General features: G+C 38.7%; 4 protein-coding genes across 4 annotated transcripts in view; 2 read left to right on the forward strand and 2 right to left on the reverse strand.

Annotated features, from left to right (window-relative positions):
* The window catches only part of LOC134822730 (phosphatidate phosphatase LPIN1-like), a 582,707-nt gene extending 570,112 nt beyond the window's left edge, over positions 1-12,595 (forward strand). The window contains 16 exon segments of the mRNA XM_063833955.1: positions 1,586-1,845; positions 2,815-2,921; positions 3,059-3,154; positions 3,319-3,411; positions 4,087-4,140; positions 4,359-4,514; positions 4,818-4,934; positions 5,105-5,199; positions 5,466-5,512; positions 5,843-5,935; positions 6,208-6,683; positions 11,087-11,265; positions 11,548-11,636; positions 11,828-11,908; positions 11,911-12,062; positions 12,286-12,595. Of these exon segments, the coding sequence (XP_063690025.1) occupies positions 1,773-1,845; positions 2,815-2,921; positions 3,059-3,154; positions 3,319-3,411; positions 4,087-4,140; positions 4,359-4,514; positions 4,818-4,934; positions 5,105-5,199; positions 5,466-5,512; positions 5,843-5,935; positions 6,208-6,683; positions 11,087-11,265; positions 11,548-11,636; positions 11,828-11,908; positions 11,911-12,062; positions 12,286-12,468 (2,091 nt within the window). The 5' untranslated portion in view covers positions 1,586-1,772 and the 3' untranslated portion in view covers positions 12,469-12,595.
* LOC134823126 (titin-like) overlaps positions 1-22,330 on the reverse strand; it is a 97,356-nt gene that overhangs the window by 37,418 nt on the left and 37,608 nt on the right. The gene's annotated exons all lie outside the window — the stretch shown is intronic.
* Positions 157-1,389, forward strand: LOC134822740 (proteasome subunit alpha type-4-like). The gene has a single exon (XM_063833979.1). It carries the CDS (start codon positions 163-165, stop codon positions 946-948), a length of 786 nt encoding a protein of 261 aa, XP_063690049.1. The 5' UTR covers positions 157-162; the 3' UTR covers positions 949-1,389.
* Positions 14,174-15,586, reverse strand: LOC134822742 (uncharacterized). Its single transcript, XM_063833981.1, has 4 exons — positions 15,469-15,586; positions 15,195-15,329; positions 14,921-14,992; positions 14,174-14,733 (listed from the first exon to the last, which is right to left on the reverse strand). Exons 1-4 carry the CDS (start codon positions 15,518-15,520, stop codon positions 14,222-14,224), a joined length of 771 nt encoding a protein of 256 aa, XP_063690051.1. The 5' UTR covers positions 15,521-15,586; the 3' UTR covers positions 14,174-14,221.

Genomic DNA, 22,330 nt, shown 5'->3' on the forward strand with positions numbered 1-22,330 from the left:
GGATCTTGATTGATATTTAAGATTCTTAAAATTAATATAAGATTCTTAAAATCTTCAACCCAGTAATTTACCGACTTGCTCTGTTTGTAATTAATACTCTGCTCCATGTCATAAATTATCTATCATGATCTTTAAAATAACAATTCACTTATTCCAGAAGAAATGGCTCGGCGTTACGACTCCCGTACTACCACATTCTCCCCTGAGGGCAGACTGTACCAGGTGGAATATGCTATGGAAGCTGTAGGTCATGCAGCCACTTGTTTGGGAATTCTAGCTAATGATGGTGTTGTCCTGGCTGTTGAGCGTAGAAATACCATCAACTCATTGTTGGATGAATCATTCGGATCTGAGAAAATATACAGATTGGGATCAGATGCAGCATGCAGTGTAGCAGGAATTACTAGTGATGCCAATGTTCTTACTTCTAATCTTCGACTGATTGCCCAACGTTACGAGTTTACATACCAAGAAAGTATCCCTGTTGAGCAGCTTGTGAGAAGTGTCTGTGATGTTAAACAGAGGTACACACAAACAGGTGGCTTGAGACCCTTTGGAGTCTCCCTCCTGTACATGGGCTGGGACACCAGGTATGGATTCCAACTCTACCAATCTGATCCCAGTGGTAACTATGGTGGCTGGAAGGCAGCATGTATTGGACACAACCACGCAGCTGCTGTTTCCCTACTGAAGCAAGAGTACAAAGAGGGAGGAAACTCCATGAAGGAGGCTTTACATCTGGCTGTCAAAGTACTCAGCAAAACCCTGGACATCAACAAGCTGAGCGCAGATAAGATACAGATTGCAACTCTCACCAGACAGGGTGACAGAACCATGATTAAGGTGCTATCTGGAGACGATACCAACAAGCTTATCGCTGAGTTCGAAATAGAGGCTAAGAAGATTGAAGAAGAAAAGAAAGCTGGCTCTAGCAAAGCTAAGAAATAAGAACTTTTTGTGACAGTTGAACCATAGTTTGCATCAGTTAGAGTGCAATAATTTAAATATAAGTTTCTTTATATATTATGTTGTAGCTTTTGTAGCCAAGTAATTTTTCTGTGAAACATCTTCAATCTTAAACGATTCATAATGTAATATGTGCAAGAACAGAAATACATTTTAAAATCGATTGTCAAAAATGCCTAGACTGCTCATAAAATGGATATAAGCTGGCCTTATATATTATAAGTCAAGAAACAACTGCTGAGAACTATTTGTTCGATTGAGGAGGTTTAACTCACACCTCTTTAGTGCACTATTACTTTTCCAGTAAATTACTTGTGAAAGGATTTAAAACCTTTATATAATTTAAGGATTAACCAGGACCAGTTTTTCGGTTGACCCTTTTCTTATATTATTTGTTCAAATGCTATTGTTTCTTATTTGGAATCCTTGAATCTTATTTACATCAAAACCCCAAACTAAAATAGTTAAAATCGTCAAAAATTATCAAAAATGTTTCTAATATCAAAGTGTGTGGTCCAGCTAAAAACGCATGAGAAACAATATATTGTGATAAATTGCAATCTATTTATAACTTTATAACCCTGTATCTCTGTTCCCCTAACAAGTTAACCTTCATTAGAACAAGGAGAGACCGGAACAGAAACCCAGCTGCAGTGAGTTACCAGCAGTTACCAGCAGTTACCAGCAGTTACCATACCAGCAGTTACCCGCAGTTACCAGCAGTTACCAGCTGCAGTTACCAGCAGTTACCAGCTGCAGTTACCACTCGGAGGAACGTTCTGATGAGATTGTTGTTGAACTGATAGATGAATTATGTGACATCCATATTCAGCAGTGTAAAAGGTTACTATGACGGGATCAACGGAGCAACTCTCACTGGTGAGTAATAATAAGTGTTAATTTATTATTTTAATAATTTGCATGCTCTCCTACTATCTTGCTGAGTTAAAATGTATTTTTTTGAGCAACACTACACAGGTCCTGACAGTGATCAATTATTTGAGCCACTAGGCAACCCCATAGCTGCCAAAAGGCTGAAGAATGGTAAGGGTGTTGGTTCTGATGAGATTCTAAACGAATTTCTAAAGCACTCCTACTTTTACACAGCTGATTAATCGATTATTTGAGTGCAATAAACGTGTAGTTCAAAGTTACCATACAATCATGCTACTAAGATACCTGCTCAGTGCTCCTCCTAACTTCCTAAGATTACAAGATTCTGCCTTCTTTGTCTTTTTTGGCGCATTCAAAAACAAATCTTTCGTGAATCAGGTCCATGGAAAAATACAGACACGCCTTTACTTGCCATAGCTGCGTAAATATTGGCACAAAAGTATCTCAAAGGGTAAAATATGCGGATTTGCTCAGGACTACTAATTGTGAGAGAGAGTCCTGAGTTTATCAAATTTACGTTTTCTATATTCTTTTCTGGGTGAATCATCAGATCATTATGATTTGTTTTATGTTCCGTTTCTGATTTAAATAGAGTTGTATGATATATTATTACTATGATAATACAGTAGTAATACTACCTAACGTCTGAAAAATTTATTTGATACAAAAATTGGGCAAAGGTCTCTAACAATTTTTTGCACGAAAATTAATTTGCGACCAATTTTCCATTTATCATAATATATAGTCAAGGTTGTATAATGTATTGCTGGAATTAAAGCTTCCTTATAGTGTAAAATACACGTAACCTTCATCTACAATGAGCACGTGTTAATAATGTTTTGAATTTGAAAACAAGTTAAATTTTAATTTCACTCTTGAACAAGTTTGATTGTAGATTAAGGCAAATGTTTACACCTAAAGTCCGCAAAATTCTTAAACTGATACCTCTACCAGGTGCACTAGATGTGATCGTAGTTAGACAACCTGATGGAACATTCCTTTCTTCTCCCTTTCACGTGAGATTTGGGAAACTAAACGTTCTTCAGAGTGCTGAGAAACTGGTAAGCAGCTGGAATTTTTATTAATTCCTTCCGACTGGGAGTAAACAAATAAGAAATGATCACGAATGTTTACTGAATAATTATAGAAATGTTTGTTAAGCTAGATATAATCCACCTTGAAGTATCTGCGTTTGTAGGTAGATATCACGGTGAATGGAAGACCGGTTAGTCTGCAGATGAAACTTGGCGCAAACGGAGAGGCTTTCTTTGTCAAGACTGTTCACGAAACAGACGTAAGCTAATTCAAAACATATTATTGCAGCTTCAGGATATTGTTGGGATCTGGCTTGAAAACAAATTTAAAGGATTTTAATGTTACTTATAACAAAATTTTCCACAATTATTTAACCCGGTTACTATAAGACAGCTGACAGCCTAATAATATCATATTTTACAGGCAGAATACCAGTACCTTGATACCAGCACCTCTCCAATACAAACAGACAGTCCGATGGAGATGATGAGACAACAGAGAGATAGATACCGTCAGGTTTGTTTTACACATTCTTTGTTTTACACATTATTTGTTTTACACATTCTTTGTTTTACACACTCTTTGAGGCATCATGTAGCCGGTGGGCCCGACATGATACGACATATCTTGACACGTCGGGGTTTGTCGGGATTTGTCAGGGTCTGTCGGGGTTTGTCGGGGTTTGTCAGGGTTTGACGGGGTTTTACGGGGTTTGACGGGGTTTCCGGTTTGTCGAGCCTGGAGGCTTTTTTTTTCTTTTTTTTTTTTTTCTTTTTTTTGAGTCTCCCAACAAAAAGCCGAGACGGAGTCATCAAGCTTTACGTGGAAAAACACTATACAAGAAGGCCTCATGTAGCCGGTGGGCCCGAGGCAAAACCCCTCGACAAACCCCGACAAACCCCGTTTGTCGGGATATGTCGGGGTTTGTCGTGGTTTGTCGGTGTTTGTCGGGGTTTGTCGAGCCTGGAGGCTACATGATGCCTTCTTTGTTTTACACATTCTTTGTTTTACACATTCTTTGTTTTACACATTCTTTGTTTTACACATTCTTTGTTTTACACATTCTTTGTTTTACACATTCTTTGTTTTACACATTCTTTGTTTTACACATTCTTTGTTTTACACATTCTTTGTTTTACACATTCTATAAATGAACTAAGTTCAATCATTGTAAACTAACTTCCCAACCAGGAATCAACTGTTACGGAGGATGAAACAGAGTTTTCAGATTCTTCATCTGATCAGGTAACTGAGATTAAAGCATTCAGTCAGCCATGGTAGAAACATCAGCTACCACAATCATCAACAACATTATTCGTTTGAATGTGCAGTATTAGCAAGGAATATAATTACTGTGGGTCCTGGAGGGTCGTCAAAAGTAAATAAAATGTTATTTTATGGTTGTTCTGACCATGGGAGGTGGAAATTGGAAAATGTATCTTATTAACATCTGCAACATTCAGGACGAATATTACGGGGAGCGAGACAGGTACGGAGCTGAAGATTGTCTCTCAGACAGCGAACTGTTAGCTACTCAACACAGACAACAGAAAATGGATAAGGATATAAACAACCGAATTGTGTGGGATTGGGGAGATCTCCCTCACGAGAATAGATCGGTAAATTCCATTTGGTTCTTATTTTGATTGTTATTCCGTCTTCAGATAGTTACATAATACATAAATATTACTTACTGCAGTCTTTAATGGATCAGTCTGCTCTGGAAATTTGGTTCATCATTCCATTTAAAAATTGTATTTCCTTCAGGCTAAAAACAATTTTGTGTCATGATTCTGACTTTATAATATCTACCATGTATACCTGTGCTGTGATAATGACACGTGATAATGACACGTGATAATGACACGTGATAATGACACGTGATAATGACACGTGATAATGACACGTGACCCACTATTCAGCAGAACATGCCCGCAGCGACCAGTGCAGACGAGGAGGAGACCTCGTTTATGAGGGGAATGTGGGATTACATGGGACGAGGGAGGAGGAAACGCAAGAATACCTTCAGTGGCACTATTGTGGGTATCTTGAACACTTATTTGATTCTTGTCTTTTGTCTAGATTTAAACAAATGATTTAAACTTAGATTTAATATTTTATATTCTACTATATAATATATCTTATAGTTCTGTGAGCTGTATTCTTATTTGGTCATGTAACAGGATGTCCTTATTTGGTCATGTAACAGGATGTTCAAGAGGGCATGTTTCTGGATGACATAGACACGGAAGATCCGGGTGCAGTTTCACATTACTTCGGTGTTCAAACATCTCGACGAAGCAGGTATGTCTCTTATTTCTGTAAGATTTTGGTAATTTATGTTGAATTATTTATCATTCCGGTGTAGTATTTTTACTATTGAACTGTTAAAACAGTTCAGATTTGTCAATGACTCAAATTAAGTAAATAATGCATACAGTATTAGCATTATTATTATATATAAGCAGATATTCTCGCCAAGTATAAAAATGAACTGCCTGCAATTTTATGTAGTATCATTAGAATGAATTATTCTTTAGGGTTCTAATATAACTCAATAGTTTTTACAGGGCGAACGAAAGCTATAGCGATTATAGCGAGGAAGCGTCCAAGAACGGTAAAAATAATGAAATATGATGTGAAAATATATCCATTATATTAAGCTATCAACCTTCTTCTTTTATCTCAAAAATACTCAACTTTTTCTAGCTAAACATTTGCTTAAAAAATATACGTGAATAACAGCAAAGCATCTTTTTTTCTGAGATGTGGCAAGTTACTGCATTTGTCTCAATCGAAAATATGAAATGTATATTTGTGTTGAAAAATATTGCAAGCTATTAAAAACATCGCATGTTTGGAAATAAAGAAATTTCTTATTTCACTGAAATATGAATTAAATACCTACTGTATAAATAAAACCTTTTTCTAACAAATCTTAATACAGAGGAGAAGATGAGAAGGTTGGACGCGTTGTCCCTTGAAGCCCCCAGATATTACATGAACACAACATCCCACTTCTCAGCTACTGAGTCTTCAGGTACTGGGCTTGTTTGCACACACTATTAGGCAAATCTGAAATAACAACGCCCTACGTCATCAATTGTTTAGTTTGGTGTTCGCTCAAAACTGGCCAATTTTCCCTGCAAGTTTAAAGTTGACCTCTTATGTGTGCAAACGGCCTTAATTGTGTTTATGTTGTCAGTTTACCAATCAAATGTCGTGTAACTGTGTCAAAATAAAATGTATCAATACAAATGTCATACTTTTTAACAAATACTTATTGATTGAAGGTGACCATTAAACTACCAGGCATCAGTATGCAGACTCAAACTCGAACTATTTCAAAACGAAACAAACGAAATCAGACAGTTGAAGATTTGTACTCTAATGAACCAGATATTTTGTTATCATTATGTGGCGATGATTGGGAGTCGTTCGATAATTACGTCATTACATTCGATCAAATAGCCGACGATCACACCGGCATTCTTGATGACGAAAATTTGATTGTCAAATGTGGACATGATTATTATAACTGGAATCAAGCTCCGAATGAAGTTTTAATCGCGATGGCATTTCGGGAATCTCGATCGTCCATAGAGGAAGACACGGACGACGAGAGAGCTCGCAGTTTGACTTACAATTCTCTGACGGAGGACATGGAAGATGAAGTTGGTGGTCCTAAATACATCAAAACAGTACGGTTATCATCGGAACAGCTAGCAAGTTTGGAGCTTAACGAAGGATCTAACGTCCTGACTTTCAGCGTGACCACTAGTTATCAGGTAATGGTCACAGAGTTGGACTTTCTGTACCAAACTGTACCATGGTACAATATTTGACGAAAGTCGATTATCTCGAGATCTGAATGATAGAATTTCTTTAAACTTTCCAGATAGTTACATGGCTATAAGACGGATAATCTGAGCGAGTTTGGGCGAATTTCTATGTGCCAAACTTGAGATATGACTTCAAACACAAGTAAATATTTCAAATTGGCGGTTTCTAGCGGTACGCAGGCATATATTTCGAGATCTGAATGATAGAATTTTTTAAAACTTTCCTGATAGTTACATGGCTATAAGACGGATAATCTGAGCAAGTTTGGGCGAATTTCTATGTGCCAAACTTGAGATATGACTTCAAACACACGAAAACATCTCAAAATGGCGGTTTTGGTACAATATTTGACGAAAGTCGATTATCTCGAGATCTGAATGATAGAATTTCTTTAAACTTTCCAGATAGTTACATGGCTATAAGACGAATAATCTGAGCAAGTTTGGGCGAATTTCTATGTGCCAAACTTGAGATATGACTTCAAACACAAGTAAATATTTCAAATTGGCGGTTTCTAGCGGTACGCAGGCATATATTTCGAGATCTGAATGATAGAATTTTTAAAACTTTCCAGATAGTTACATGGCTATAAGACGGATAATCTGAGCAAGTTTGGGCGAATTTCTATGTGCCAAACTTGAGATATGACTTCAAACACACGAAAACATCTCAAAATGGCGGTTTTTGGTACAATATTTGACGAAAGTCGATTATCTCGAGATCTGAATGATAGAATTTCTTTAAACTTTCCAGATAGTTACATGGCTATAAGACGGATAATCTGAGCGAGTTTAAGCGAATTTCTATGTGCCTAACTTGAGATATGACTTCAAACACAAGTAAATATTTCAAATTGGCGGTTTCTAGCGGTACGCAGGCATATATTTCGAGATCTGAATGATAGAATTTTTTAAAACTTTCCTGATAGTTACATGGCTATAAGACGGATAATCTGAGCGAGTTTGGGCGTATTTTTATGTGCCAAACTTGAGATATGACTTCAAACACAAGTAAATATTTCAAATTGGCGGTTTCTAGCGGTACGCAGGCATATATTTCGAGATCTGAATGATAGAATTTTTTAAAACTTTCCTGATAGTTACATGGCTATAAGACGGATAACCTGAACAAGTTTGGGCGAATTTCTATGTGCCAAACTTGAGATATGACTTCAAACACACGAAAACATCTCAAAATGGCGGTTTTGGTACAATATTTGACGAAAGTCGATTATCTCGAGATCTGAATGATAGAATTTCTTTAAACTTTCCAGATAGTTACATGGCTATAAGACGAATAATCTGAGCGAGTTTGGGCGAATTTCTATGTGCCAAACTTGAGATATGACTTCAAACACAAGTAAATATTTCAAATTGGCGGTTTCTAGCGGTACGCAGGCATATATTTCGAGATCTGAATGATAGAATTTTTTAAAACTTTCCAGATAGTTACATGGCTATAAGACGGATAATCTGAGCAAGTTTGGGCGAATTTCTATGTGCCAAACTTGAGATATGACTTCAAACACAAGTAAATATTTCAAATTGGCGGTTTCTAGCGGTACGCAGGCATATATTTCGAGATCTGAATGATAGAATTTTCTAAAACTTTCCTGATAGTTACATGGCTATAAGACGGATAATCTGAGCAAGTTTGGGCGAATTTCTATGTGCCAAACTTGAGATATGACTTCAAACACACGAAAACATCTCAAAATGGCGGTTTTGGTACAATATTTGACGAAAGTCGATTATCTCGAGATCTGAATGATAGAATTTCTTTAAACTTTCAAGATAGTTACATGGCTATAAGACGGATAATCTGAGCGAGTTTAAGCGAATTTCTATGTGCCAAACTTGAGATATGACTTCAAACACAAGTAAATATTTCAAATTGGCGGTTTCTAGCGGTACGCAGGCATATATTTCGAGATCTGAATGATAGAATTTTTTAAAACTTTCCTGATAGTTACATGGCTATAAGACGGATAACCTGAGCAAGTTTGGGCGAATTTCTATGTGCCAAACTTGAGATATGACTTCAAACACACGAAAACATCTCAAAGTGGCGGTTTTGGTACAATATTTGACGAAAGTCGATTATCTCGAGATCTGAATGATAGAATTTCTTTAAACTTTCCAGATAGTTACATGACTATAAGACGGATAATCTGAGCAATTTTGGGCAAATTTCTATGTGCCAAACTTGAGATATGACTTCAAACACACGAAAACATCTCAAATCCTCTTCCTCCTCCATTTCCTCCTTCTCCTCTTCCTCAGTCCTCCTCAGTCCTCCTCAGTCCTCATCCTCCTCCTCCTCCTGAGTCTTCTTCCTCCTGAATCCTCCTGAGTCCTCCTCCTCCTGAGTCCTCGTCCTCCTGAGTCCTCCTCCTCCTCCTCCTCCTCCTGAGTCCTCCTCTTCCTGAGTTCACCTCCTGAATCGTCTTCCTCCTCCATCTCCTCCTCCTCCAGCTCCTCCTTCTCCTCCTGAGTCTTCCTCCTCCTGAATCCTCCCGAGTCCTCCTCCTCCTGAGTCCTCATCCTCCTGAGTCCTCCTCCTCCTCAGTCCTCCTTTCCCAGTCCTTCTCCTCTTCCTCCTCAGTCCTCCTGAGTCCTCCTCCTGAGTCCACCTCCTCCTGAGTCCTCTTCCTCCTACACCTCCTCCTGAGTCCTCCTGAGTCCTCTTATCCTCCTGATCCTCCTCCTCCTCCTCCTCCTCCTGATCCTCCTCACTCCTCCTCAGTCTTCCTCAGTCCTCCTCAGTCCTCTTCCTCCTCCTCATCTTCATCCTCTTCCTCAGTCCTCCTCAGTCCTCCTCATCCTCCTCACCCTCCTCATCCTCCTCCTGATTCTCCTCAGTCTTCCTCAGTCCTCTTCCTCCTCCTCAGTCCTCCTCCTCATCCTCCTCCTCCTCATCCTCCTCATCCTCCTCCTGATTCTCCTCAGTCTTCCTCAGTCCTCTTCCTCCTCCTCAGTCCTCCTCCTCATCCTCCTCATCCTCATCCTCCTCATCCTCCTCATCCTCCTCCTCCTCCTCCTCCTCCTCAGTCCTCCTCAGTCTTCCTCAGTCCTCTTCCTCCTCCTCCTCCTCCTTCTCTTCCTCTTATAGCCATGTAACTATCTGGAAAGTTTTAATAAATTCTATCATTCAGATCTCGAAATATATATACCTGAGTTCTGCTAGAAACCGCCACTTTGAGATATTTTCTTGTGTTTGAAGTCATATCTCAAGTTTGGCATATGGAAACTCGCCCAAAATCGCAAAGATTATCTGTCTTCTAGCCATACAACTATCTGGTAAGTTTAAAGAAAATGTGTCTTTCAAATCTCGAAATATATGCCTGCATTCCGCTACAACGCGCCAATTTGAGATATTTTCTTGTGTTTGAAGTCATATCTCAAGTTTGGCGCATAGAAATTCGCCCAAACTTGCAGATATTATCTGTCTTATAGCCATGTAACTATCTGAAAAGTTTGAAAAAGTTCTATCATTCAGATCTCGAAATATATGCCTTTGTTCCGCTGGAAACCGCCAATTTGGAGATATTTTCTTGTGTTTGAAGTCATATCTCAAGTTTGGCACATAGAAACTCGCCCAAAATCGCACAGATTATCCGTCTGATAGCCATACAACTATCTGGAAAGTTTAAAGAAAATCTATCATTCAGATCTCTAAATATATACCTGTGTTCCGCTAGAAACCGCCAATTTGGAGATATTTTCTTGTGTTTGAAGTCATATCTCAAGTTTGGCACATAGAAACTCGCCCAAAATCGCACAGATTATCCGTGTGATAGCCATACAACTATCTGGAAAGTTTAAAGAAAATTTATCCTTCAGATCTCTAAATATATACCTGTGTTCCGCTAGAAACCGCCAATTTGGAGATATTTTCTTGTGTTTGAAGTCATATCTCAAGTTTGCCCCATAGAAACTCGCCTAAAATCGCACAGATTATCCGTCTGATAGCCATACAACTATCTGGAAAGTTTAAAGAAAATCTATCAATCAGATCTTGAGAAAATCGAAAAAATATTCTAAGTTATTTACTAAAACACTCGATTTTCGACCATTCCATATGGTACAGTTTTGTCGAAAGTCCTTCTGTGGTCACATTTTCAGAGAACTCAAGTTGTAGCGCGCATTTCCGTATTAATGTAAAAAGAGCAGTTTTTCAGCTGAAATTGGTCTCTCACGTACGTTTTTAACCGCGCGCGTTGAATAATATACGTTTTCTGATAATACAAACTATCGTTACATCTAGCGATTACAAACCTTCCCACGCTTTAGTTAATTTCATTAGACGAAAAGCTTTATTTTTGAAGAATCGAAACGATTTTTATCAGGGAACGACTAAATGCTTCTGCCATGTGTATCTTTGGGAACACACGGATAAAGTTATTATATCTGATATCGACGGAACAATAACGAGGAGCGATGTCTTCGGGCACATATTACCGTGGGTTGGCAAGGATTGGACACAGAACAATATCGCTCAGCTCTTTTCGGCGCTGCATAATAATGGGTATGACAGTTTTTAAAATCTGAAAATCGATACTAAAATCAACCATAGATCTTTCTTAAAGTCAACCATAGATCTTTCTTAAAGATTTAGCCAGTGCAAATTTCCCATGAATCGCGGCTTAACCTGTTAGACATAGAACGAAGATTACAGATTAGTACCCAGGGCGCCGTGAAGTATCACTCTACTTTCCTCCGTGACGTGTGCTCGTATTTCAGTGACGTTATTATACGTACCGGGTACGGAATTAATACCAAAATTTCGTATATAATTTACCAATTTTAGGTATAAATTCCTCTATCTGTCTTCACGAGCGATCGGACAAGCCTCCATGACAAAGAATTTCTTGAAATCTATCAAACAGAATGGAGTTGGTAAGTTCCTTATAATCCTTGATAACTTCTTTATAACTACGCCTATCCGAGCCTTGCTGTATTAACGATGTTCCACCACAGCGTCAGTGGGCAGCTATCTACATCTACAGCGTATATAAGTATAAGAAATGTGTACATATAATAAAGTTCCGTCACTGTACCTTGTTTATTCTTAACACTCCATTATTCAGGTATCCCAGAGGGACCAATGCTCCTCTCACCTGACTCCCTACTCCGCGCGTTCAAAGTCGAGCTAGTCCTCAGAAGACCGACATCTTCAAGATAAAGTGCTTGAGTGACATTAAAGGGCTATTCGGGGAGGACGGGTCGCCTTTTTACGCAGGTTTTGGAAACAAGGGAACTGATAGCAAGAGTTATCAGGCTGTTGGGATACCCCCTCATCGGACATACCGGATCAACCACAGGGTCAGTATATTTATATTCTAAAGAATATTCTCTGTAGATCCTATTGTAAAGATTTTGTTGCAAATCAACGCCTGTATTGTTTGACAGCTCGGGAAAATGGTTTAATTTTAATGTGATTCCTCTCTATACTATATAACTACTTCAAATCCTGATATTCCTGTTTCTAAAGACAACCTAATAAGTTAATTTTTTAATTAATTAATCAAGAAATAAAAATATTCAGGGTGAGATATACACAGAGAACTCTATCGTCCAGCACTGTACGTACGCCGAGATTTACGATCACAACGAGGTCTACTTCCCCATTGTCCGTCCTGAAGTTGAGCTGATGAACGAGGAGTTCTTGGCTCAAAACTTCTGGAGACCCCACATTCCGGAGATTAACGAGGATGATATGGTTCTGTGAACTTTCCGAGGTAGATTATTAGTCCTGGGATGTTTAGTTGACTAATCAGTTGATTGGTCAATTGGTTAGTTGTTCGATTAATTATTTGTCAAATTAACTAACTTGTTTCTTGAGAATTGGGTTCTGAATCACTGAATTTGAGGGAAATGCTGGTTAATTTCATGGTCTCTCAAGTTCGACTAGCTTGTTAACTTTGAGAATTTAATTACACATTTTGTTTACGAACGGTTTGATCGGTACGGTAATTTAAGACTTAAGTGCTTAAATTGTTCTGAGGGTAAATTTGATTTTTTGCTAATTTTGGGCTTCTTTCCATTTGGAATTGATTCGATTTTAAGTGTTCTGATAGAATTCTTGCTTGATTTATCTAAACCATTTCGTAATCAGATCTTGTTGCTTTATATTGTTAATTAACTGATTGATTAGTTATTCGGTCTTGATATGTAAATTTGACTACTAGTGCCTGCCTTGAATTACTCACTCAAAACATTTAATTTTGTCAACTATGCTCAAAACCACTTACTTACAAAACCACTATAACATTAATGATATAAAGCTAAACTTATAATTTAGCTTTTGACCAGATTCACGTGTGTTATAGTCTATGAGGTATTCCTATTTCCTTGGCCTTTAATCTTCAGCCCAATGTAAGCATTCGCATTTTGAGTTACCACAGTTTGAGTTGATAGTTTTAAGTTTTGTTGAAATGTATACGTCATTAGTTTGTGGTTGAAAGTTTACGGAGTTAACTACTCTATTTTCAGATGTGGTGAGCTGATTGTAGTTCTGACTGAGTTAATTTGTCAATTAAATTGAGATCTTTGGGTCACCTTTGAAACGTAGTTTACTTATTGTAGTTTACTTATTGTAGTTTACTTATTGTAGTTTACTTATTGTTTACTTATTGAGATCCCTTGTTGCTTGTGATTCCCGCATGGCACTCATTTGTGTTTGATTTGATATTTACATTTTAAGGATCAATATTTATATAGACCAAGTGATTTTTAAAAGTGACCTCCGCGTAGCACATACAGGACCTCTGTTATTGATCATTATATGTTAGATTCAATGTTATTGATCTTATTTTGTGTTATTTTATTTTTTAATTTCTGTATGACTAAAATATGATTTGTTTATGTTATATCTTAGTTTTTTCTAAGTTCATTAAAATAAACCATTGAATTGGAACGGTAAATTTACACATACACAATACAGCGTTTTACACTTTCAGTAAGATGTCAGTTTTCTACCAATTACAAATTAGTACGCATCCTAGACATGGCATTCAAGTCCGGCATATATTTAATCTTGTATCTGCTGATATGGCAGATTTTTCAATGAGGAATACAATTTCGGTACTTCAATTGAGACGCATGAAGGATCACAAACTATGCAATGGATCGTTCACATATTTTGTAAATTAAATGTCAGCCATTTTAGACCCCTCCGTCAGGCAACACATCAATATCATAGTTGCATATTTAATTTTAAAATGCAAAAAATAAATCTTTAAATGTACACACAATTACTAAGCGTATATTGGTCAAAGGTCATTAATCATATATTTACAAACAATATTTATAATTATATATTAAGGTTACTGGGCGGCGCTCAGCCTGTCATTCCGCCGCATCTCCAATCGGTTTCAATTTATTGAATGAGTTTATGAACAGAAAAAGTCTGCTGTGAGCGGTCCCAGGTAAATATCATGTAAACATTAATAAAAGTTGTCTTGATTTTTCATGTTCATTGTTCAAGCACAGCCTGTACTGAAAATCTTTTCTCCGGCCTCCATTTGATCAGCCACAAACGAGTACGAACTTTCTTCGGGCATGCCGTAAAAAGCAAATCGTTTGGTTTTGCTGTACTTTTCAAGACAGTCTCCCATTAACCTATTTTCATACAAAATCTCTCCATCGATCTTTATCTGAAGAACCCCATTGTAAATAGAAACAGCCCACAAGGTTTGCACATTTTTAATGCACTTTCCTTTTAAAGCTCTCGGTGTTACACATGCAATGCAGCCTGTAAGAAAAATACCCCTTTTACTCCATTGGAATTTTCCAATTCTGCTCCCATTTTCATCATAGAAAACAACAGAGTTGTACTTCTTTCTTTTGACGATAGAACGGACGGCGATTCCTTGCTCGGAGTTAGGGAGATCTTGCTTTACGGTGCAGCTTATGTCGGAACAGTATCTGCACTCGGGGGTCCAACAGTCACAGGTCTTGAAGATGTTTGATCCTACGTCAGAGCTGTCCGTTCCTACATGAATGAGCCCTGTTAGTGTCTGACAGATACTGTGAATTGTAGAAATCTTTATTAATTCGACTTTTAACCAAAAAAAATGTCCAATTTAAAGATAATTACCACGGCCAATATAGTCATTAAACAGAGTAGCACAAATTTACACGAAGTTAAATTAATCAATAAAGTAAGATATTTAACTTACCAAAGACCAAGTTCTCCGGACCTTCAAAAATAATATTCTCTGAATCTGACCGGTCTTCTGAGTCGTTCTCGTCTGTACGATGTTTAAACGTTATTTGTTATACTTATGGACAGATGGGGTTTCAAGTTGAAGTATATTAGTAACTACTTTATGCTGACTATCTTACTTTGCTTATGCTGACTTTCAATCAAAATTCAGAACAATCATCAATACACTAATACAGTCGGATGGTTCAATTTGCAGTAAGAAGAGTAATCCGTTATCTTAGACTTACTTATTCTATCAGATCCTGAATCATCCGAGATCTCCTCTGAGTCCTCTCTGACGTCATCTTCTACATCCTCTTCTAGTTCTACGTCTTCTTTCACCTCCTCTTCCAAGACCTCTTCTTCAATTTCGCCATCATCACCTGTTTAATAGGTGATGAGTTGTATACAAATTGACAAGGTTAAGTCTTATGAAGCTGTGGATAGCAAAAACTTTTATAAAACCGTCCAAAAAATTACAAGATTAACAATAACATCTCATAAGCCGTAACCACAACTCACTGGAATCTGTAGAGCCTTTTAACGGTTGAACCTGGTCCTGGTATTGATCCATCCAGTTTCCTTTAGGCCAGTATTGACAAACTACATAAGCTCTATGTAGAGTCTCAGACGTTGCAAACCCACAATTCAGCTGTGTGGCATCCTTCCAAACAAGCTGGGTAAAATGACTTGTAACACCATTGCTCCTGCTATTCACAAAATCCCAGTTCTTAATCTCATTGTACCAGCGTTCTATTCCACCGTTGTAAAAGGGTGCTGGTTCAGGATCCTCACCGTTGTAAGAAGCCCAGGACATATTCTCTCCGAATGCCTTCGGATCTGGAGTGTGTTCAAACTCCCCGGTATCCCCAATATGTTCCACCCACTCCTGGGCAGTAAAAGTAATGTCCTGGCCAGCTACTCTGGCATAACAGAGAGGAGGAGTGCCGTGGTGACGCGCTCGGTACTCGTTGTGCTTGTCCAGAACCAACTGTTCCATTTCATTGAGTCGTGTCGTTCTGCACACTCCCTCCACTCTTAGATAGGACAAAGTGCTGATGAGGAGAAGAGTCTGTAGTAATGACATCTTCATATCTAACAGGGAGAAGTTATAAGTCAATTCGTCTGAGTGTTTCTGCCTGATTGGCTATCATTTAGAGAATGTATATATTCAAACAATATACACATAATATAGCAATGACCCTATATAAAAATTCTTTAAAAATGGTACAAATTTTAAAAACTGAGGTAAAAATAAAAACCCTTTGCAATAATATATAACAAATTCACATCACAACAAAAAGCAGTTTAGACCCCCATCTAACAAGCACTCCATGACCTTTTAGGGTTTAGGAGTGTTGATCAGGTTAAGGTCCAAATCACGTATTGCCGTGGGTGGAAGAGTTCTGGTACCTCTGTATCCCCTGATAGATATTATACAGGTTCTGAGTAGATCAAAGCGCAGTCTGCGTCTGACAAATGACATCACATCACAATACCGTTGGCCTTTCTTAAGGCTGATCTTTTCAGCGAGATGTTTTAGGAACTGAGAAGCCTCAACTGCCATTCCTCCTGTAGTACTGAACACCAGTGGTGTGAAGGTAGCCTTTTCTACATTGAGGACTCTGTCATTGTACTCACGTTTTTTGTTATTCTCGTGAGATTGGTACATCTGCGAGATGCTCTTGTCACTGTTGGACTGGGCTTGAGGGTGAAGTACCCTTACATCTGTGAATGCCCTGTCCAGTGGCGACCAGAACGATCTCGCACTGATGTCCAGTCTTGCACCATCTTGTCTATTTGTTCCATTTGATAGTTTAAGTGTGGGAGGAACGGAGAGAAGCTGAGGTTCTGTTTCAACGTCTTTGCAAACAGTGGTTAGGAGTTCAGCTATTGTATCTCTGAGTGAATTGTGTCTAAGTGAAACGTAGCCTCCGATTTTGCAGGTTAGAGTATGGTTGATATGGTTTTGTTTTCCACATACACATAGGGGACTTCTGTTAGCTGTAGACAGTGTAAGATTATATCTGAGTGAGAGGGCATCAAAGAACTCTTGTTTGTTGAGGACATACCCACATGCTTTTAGAGGGAGTGTGGATAACCAAATGGATGCTCCTTTTTCGCTGAGGAGTTCTATTTGCCTTTGTGTGGATGGGGATACCTCACTCATAATAGTTTCACGTTGCTGTTTGTAAAGCTCTTCCTTACGCTTCTTTATGTCACTAATGATGTCATGTTGCAGTTCCTCGTTTGGTTGGAAAGTAATGTGTTGTTGAAAAACTGCTTCTGTGAGCTGTTTCGTGGCATTTACTGAGTTAGAGTACTCCATCTCTGCTGTTGATGTACAGTCTGGAATGCTCAGCCCGCCCATTCTTGCGGGAAGTGAAGCTATTTTCCTGATCTGATCAGGCACAAAACTTTTGCCCATAATGGCCGGTATAAAGTCTTCCTTGACACAATATTCCAAGAGTTTCAAGTGGTCAGAAATCCCTGGGGTGGTACGGCAGACAAAGTTCCATCTTTTGGAGGTTCCATAGATAAAAGCGGAGTAGGCTAGCTGGGGTTCGTTAGCAGCTATATCGACAAGCCCTAGAATGTCTGCTTTCCAACTTTCTGTCTCTTTTAATACAAACTCTTCTACCCCTTCTTCTGATCCAATATATGACCCAAGATAACGATGGCCTTTGGTTGTAATCTGAACATCTGGAAAGAGTTCCTTAGCTTTGGTAGCATGCTCTGGTTTCACTATCAACCATGTCTTGCTGGGCTTAGGGTAATACCCATACTTGGGACCATGATCTTTTAGGTCCTTCCACCATTTCAGGAGTTGATCAAGTTTACCCCCTGCTGCAGAGTCGTCTGCATACCAAACTTGTTTGGGATAAGAGTTAGGTTCCCTGTCCAGTTCTAATTCTGTATCAGATTCCGTCTGTTTAACCTGGACTTCTCTGAGCAGAGGCATTAGGCTCAGTGCATACCATCCAAGTGCACTGGTATCTCCCTGTGTTGTTCCTTCCTGAGACAGAATGAGATTATCACTGTTGGCAACGAATAGGTCAGCTTCTTGTCTGTAAGAATTGAGGATGTAAGTGAACAGCTCTGGACAGGTGTATCGAAGGTTCCTAAGGGCTGTGTTGCGGTTTAATGCATTGAAAGCGTTTTCAGCATCAACAAGCAGGATTGCTTCTGTGGATTCGTCTTCAAAGATCTTTCTGACTGCATGAATGGCCGCTTCTACTCCTCCTTGCAGGCCACCACACAGTTGCATGGGTGCTGTGTTCATGATAATGTCCTGTTTCAATGTGATCATCACAGCTTTGCCGACTATTCTTCTAAGGACTTCACCAATCCCAATGGGTCTAACCCCTGGGTCTTTGTCAAGGGGGATGAGGCGACCTGCTATGTATGTTTTCAGGTGGTCGGGCTGTATCTTTTGGCAACACAGCTTTCTGGCCAAAACTGCGACTGCTTCTTTTAGATATTCAGGCTTTTTCTTAAACTGCTTAGAGCAGAGAATATGCTGCCATGTCTCTGCATCTGTTCCTGAGGGCCCACCAGACCCACTAAGGTCTCTTGCAACCTTTTCAATCCTGCTGGAATCAATGGAATCAAATATGACAGCATCTACCTCTTCGATGGGGCCCTTCATCAGACTAGATTCGAGTGATGGGCTGCTTTCGGGGTGTTTCTTTATGAGTTCTTGTATGACAGTAGGGCTTGTGTCCAGGAGTTTACTTCTCTGGCTCCCATTCCATCTTAAGGCTGCAGAGACTTTTCCTTGTAACATGAGTCGTGTAAAAACTTGGTTGTGATGTCCTGGGCTGTATTTGGATTTGAGAAGGCGATCTTGTATTGATTTACATTCCCTAGCGAGCTTCTCGATTTCGCCATCTTTCCATAGCTGGAGTCTTCTTTCAAGGTGTGCTACATGGTCTTTGGCTTTAGAGGATTTGGAGGGTTTCTGTAGCAGGAGGGGAAACATTATAAGCGTCATAGAAATTGCAACACTCTCAAGGCTGGAGCCGCTGTTAAAGAAATTGATGGTGTTGGTGACTTCCTCGATAAAACTCTCTCCTATCTTGCCTTTCGGTACCTTAAACATGTTCTTCTTCCAGAGGACTACCCTCTTGTAGATAGAGTCTACAGCTGGCCTAATCTGTAAACCTTGTAGGACTCCCCATTTCGCATTTTTGATCGATGCGTTGACTGGATCCGGGGGAGGTAAAGTAGATGTAGTAAGGCGTTGTCTTTCACAGTTACCACAGACGAACGCAATGTCGAACTTTTCATCTTGGAGGTGTTTGTATTCTTTGGTGTTGATTTCCTCACAAATGGGATGGTACCAAAAGTTGCATTGTTCACAAAGGAGCCCATCTTGTTCAGAAAGAACACCTAGGAGGCAAGTTGAACAGATATCTTCTTGGGTGCTGTGGTCTGATATTAGAATCTGTTGTCCGTTAGATTTCAGTCTTTCCGATTTTATGAACTCATCTATAGCTGTGTTAGGAGCTTGGATTTCTTGTGCTCTTTTATGAATGTGGATAGGGAGAGCATGCTTTTCACTAAGGCTATCATTTGATTACATTTTCCTGTGGACCATTGTAGACAATTCCGTTGATAGGTTTAAAGGGGTCGTTCACATATTACGTAATCAGCCGAGGGGGAGGGGGTCTCCAAATGCTTACGGTTGATTACGGGGGGGGGGGGGGGGGGGGGGGGTTTGGTTCGATCGCTGATTACGAAATCAATGTCATCTTTTTTTACACTCAAAATATTCTTTAGCTAATAATAATATTATTATTTATATGAATACAAATCATGAAGAATTGTTTTCACAGACTTTGCGACTTTTAGTTCTTGATTACGTTTTGAAGACGAGTTTAACTTATGCTATAGTGCTACTGTCAAAAGAGGAAACTTTGTGGTATATTTATGAATACTAGAACGAGCGAAATACAAAACGAGCGAAACACAAAACACTGTGGTCGCAATGTTTGGGAACTACGAACCAAGTCACCGACTAATACGAATCAACAAACATGAAGCTTACTGGGCCGCGCTAAGCCTGTCATTCCGTCGCAGCTTCAATCTATTAGTATTACCTTTTCGGACCTTATTTGGACGGACATTAATTGAACGATGGAGGCCCTAACGTTCATCTTAATGTCCGTTCAAATGAAGTCCGTTTATTTAAGGTCCGTCCAAGATCTCTCGAGTATTCGGCTGAGTAGACCGAGGGGCTGCATAGACCACTCAGGATCCTTAGCTGAACGTCAACGACGCTCACCCCATGACCAGGCAGACAGTGGGATTCGAACTCGCAACCTCACGATTGCAAAGCTGGCGTTCTAACCAACTGCGCTACCTGGCCGTTAAAAGAGAATGGGTTTAAAAAGTCACGTGACAGTCGAGTGTAGACTGATTAATCATCATCCCATAAAACACACTGATGTACAGCTGCCCTAATGGAAATTCTTTGCTGAACTGGAGAATGAATAAAGGAATATCATTATCAATAAGGCAGCAGCGATGCAATTGGATAAAAGTTCAAAACGTTATACATAATTATAATAATTGAAGTTTGAGCGAAAATAGCAAGTTTTAAGCAAGTTTTAAAAGGTGACGTTCAGCAAAATTTGATGGACGAAGAAAATTGAAAATTGAAAATAAGACACAAGTCCGGAAATGATTTTCAGGGATTAAGAGCTGGTAGTGGGATCGAATGATAAATTAGCTTTCTGGAAATGATCTAACTTTACCTCACGTTTGCACCTTACCTGGGGACCCCAGGCTATTATGTTCGGCGGAATGACAGGCTGAGCGCCGCCCAGTAAGTTTGCACCCCGACACTAAGTGAACCGACAATGGTATGGGGGTCACGACAATGGTATGGGGGTCACGACAATGGTATGGAGGTCACGACTTCATACAAATCTTAATCAGGTAGAGGAATCCCATGATCTAGTCCCCGCAAACATGAAAAACTTGTTGATGTTCCAGCTTCTAGATATTACGGTAAATCGTGCTGCCAAGGACATTGTCCGACGTTGTTATACTTATAGTTCATATTACTCTAACTCAGGGGAGGTAATGAACCAGTGCTAGGAAAGCTCCACGTGATGTTAAGGTTAACCTAAATTTTGTCTAAGATAAAACCACTTCACGCCGAATGGCTTGTAAAAGTTAACACTGAAATTCAGGACCGGGCGGGGTAGTTTGATAAAAAAGGTTTCCATAAAGCTAGAAATCACTGATGCTTTAAGCATGGACTATTTCATGCACGAAAACCCATTTGATGAAGATGATGTGATAATGATATTAGACACTGATCATGTACACATATTTTAACATTTTTACTGCTTAACGAATGCTTTTCTTACTTTAACTTACTGTATAAAAAATGTATTTAAAAATCATTTGATGAAATAAAAAAACGAAAAAAATTCGGATTTTTGATGGTTTTGAATGCCTTCTAGCGTTCATATAATATTAATGTCCGTTTAAAATTATGTCCGTTCATTTAATGTCCGTCCAAATAAGGTCCGATAAGGTATATTTATGAACATGATAGCCTGGGGTCCCCAAGAAACAAACAAGCTAGTGTTAGCAATAGCTTTAACTCCTAGCTTGCATTATCAACATTTAAAAATAAACATAGTCATAATCAACATATTTTTAAAAACAACGATGAGCTATAATTCCTTGACCCAATGCAACGCTCATACATCATATAATAGTCACACATAACAGTATGAGTAAGCTTTCTAAACTTCCATGATCACATTACCTGAAGACAAAGTATCAGTTTCATGCAGATACACGAACTCACAGACGGACTATATAGTACATTTTTAGATTTGGTCACGTTTCATTCCATACAAATCAAGGACTAGCAGACTGATTAATATAATTATATGATCCGATAAAACAATACTAAATACTTAGAATTCATATGATTAAGTTGTGACGTAAGCTTCTACTCAGTTGTTATGAACGGTTGATTTCGGAATAAAAACGGTTTTAACCACTTGTTTAAAAGTAAAACGATTAAAAACGATAAAAAACGATTTTAGCTTATACGATTCAATAAAATTTCAAATTAATGTTCGATGTTTTTAAAATGTTGGTAATTCTAACAGCAGGTATTTATATTTTATTACTTAATTTAGGATTTCGTTTGAATTCTATCTTCTCCGCCTCCCAGCCCAAATAAAAACTTTAAATTTAATTGAGGTACCCTACAAAACGTTTTTATCGTTTAAAAGTAAAACGGAAATATATGAAAAAAAACGATTTTAACGATCTTGTGAAAAAAACACCGTTTTTAACGTCCATAGAAACTAAGGACGTTAGTAATACACTCACGTACATCGTGTGATTCCCA

This window comes from Bolinopsis microptera, chromosome 11 (genome assembly GCF_026151205.1).
Source record: "Bolinopsis microptera isolate Bmic1 chromosome 11, MBARI_Bmic_1.0, whole genome shotgun sequence".
Lineage (NCBI taxonomy): Eukaryota > Metazoa > Ctenophora > Tentaculata > Lobata > Bolinopsidae > Bolinopsis > Bolinopsis microptera.

Coding starts and splice junctions, on each gene's coding strand:
- LOC134822740 (XM_063833979.1), top strand. CDS start 163: ATGGCTCGGCGTTACGACTCCCGTACTACCACATTCTCCCCTGAGGGC.
- LOC134822742 (XM_063833981.1), bottom strand. CDS start 15,520: ATGGATCAATACCAGGACCAGGTTCAACCGTTAAAAGGCTCTACAGAT. Junction 14,993..15,194: donor TTCAGGATCTGATAGAATAA/GTAAGTCTAAGA, acceptor AACATCGTACAG/ACGAGAACGACTCAGAAGAC. Junction 14,734..14,920: donor TCCGGAGAACTTGGTCTTTG/GTAAGTTAAATA, acceptor TCATTCATGTAG/GAACGGACAGCTCTGACGTA.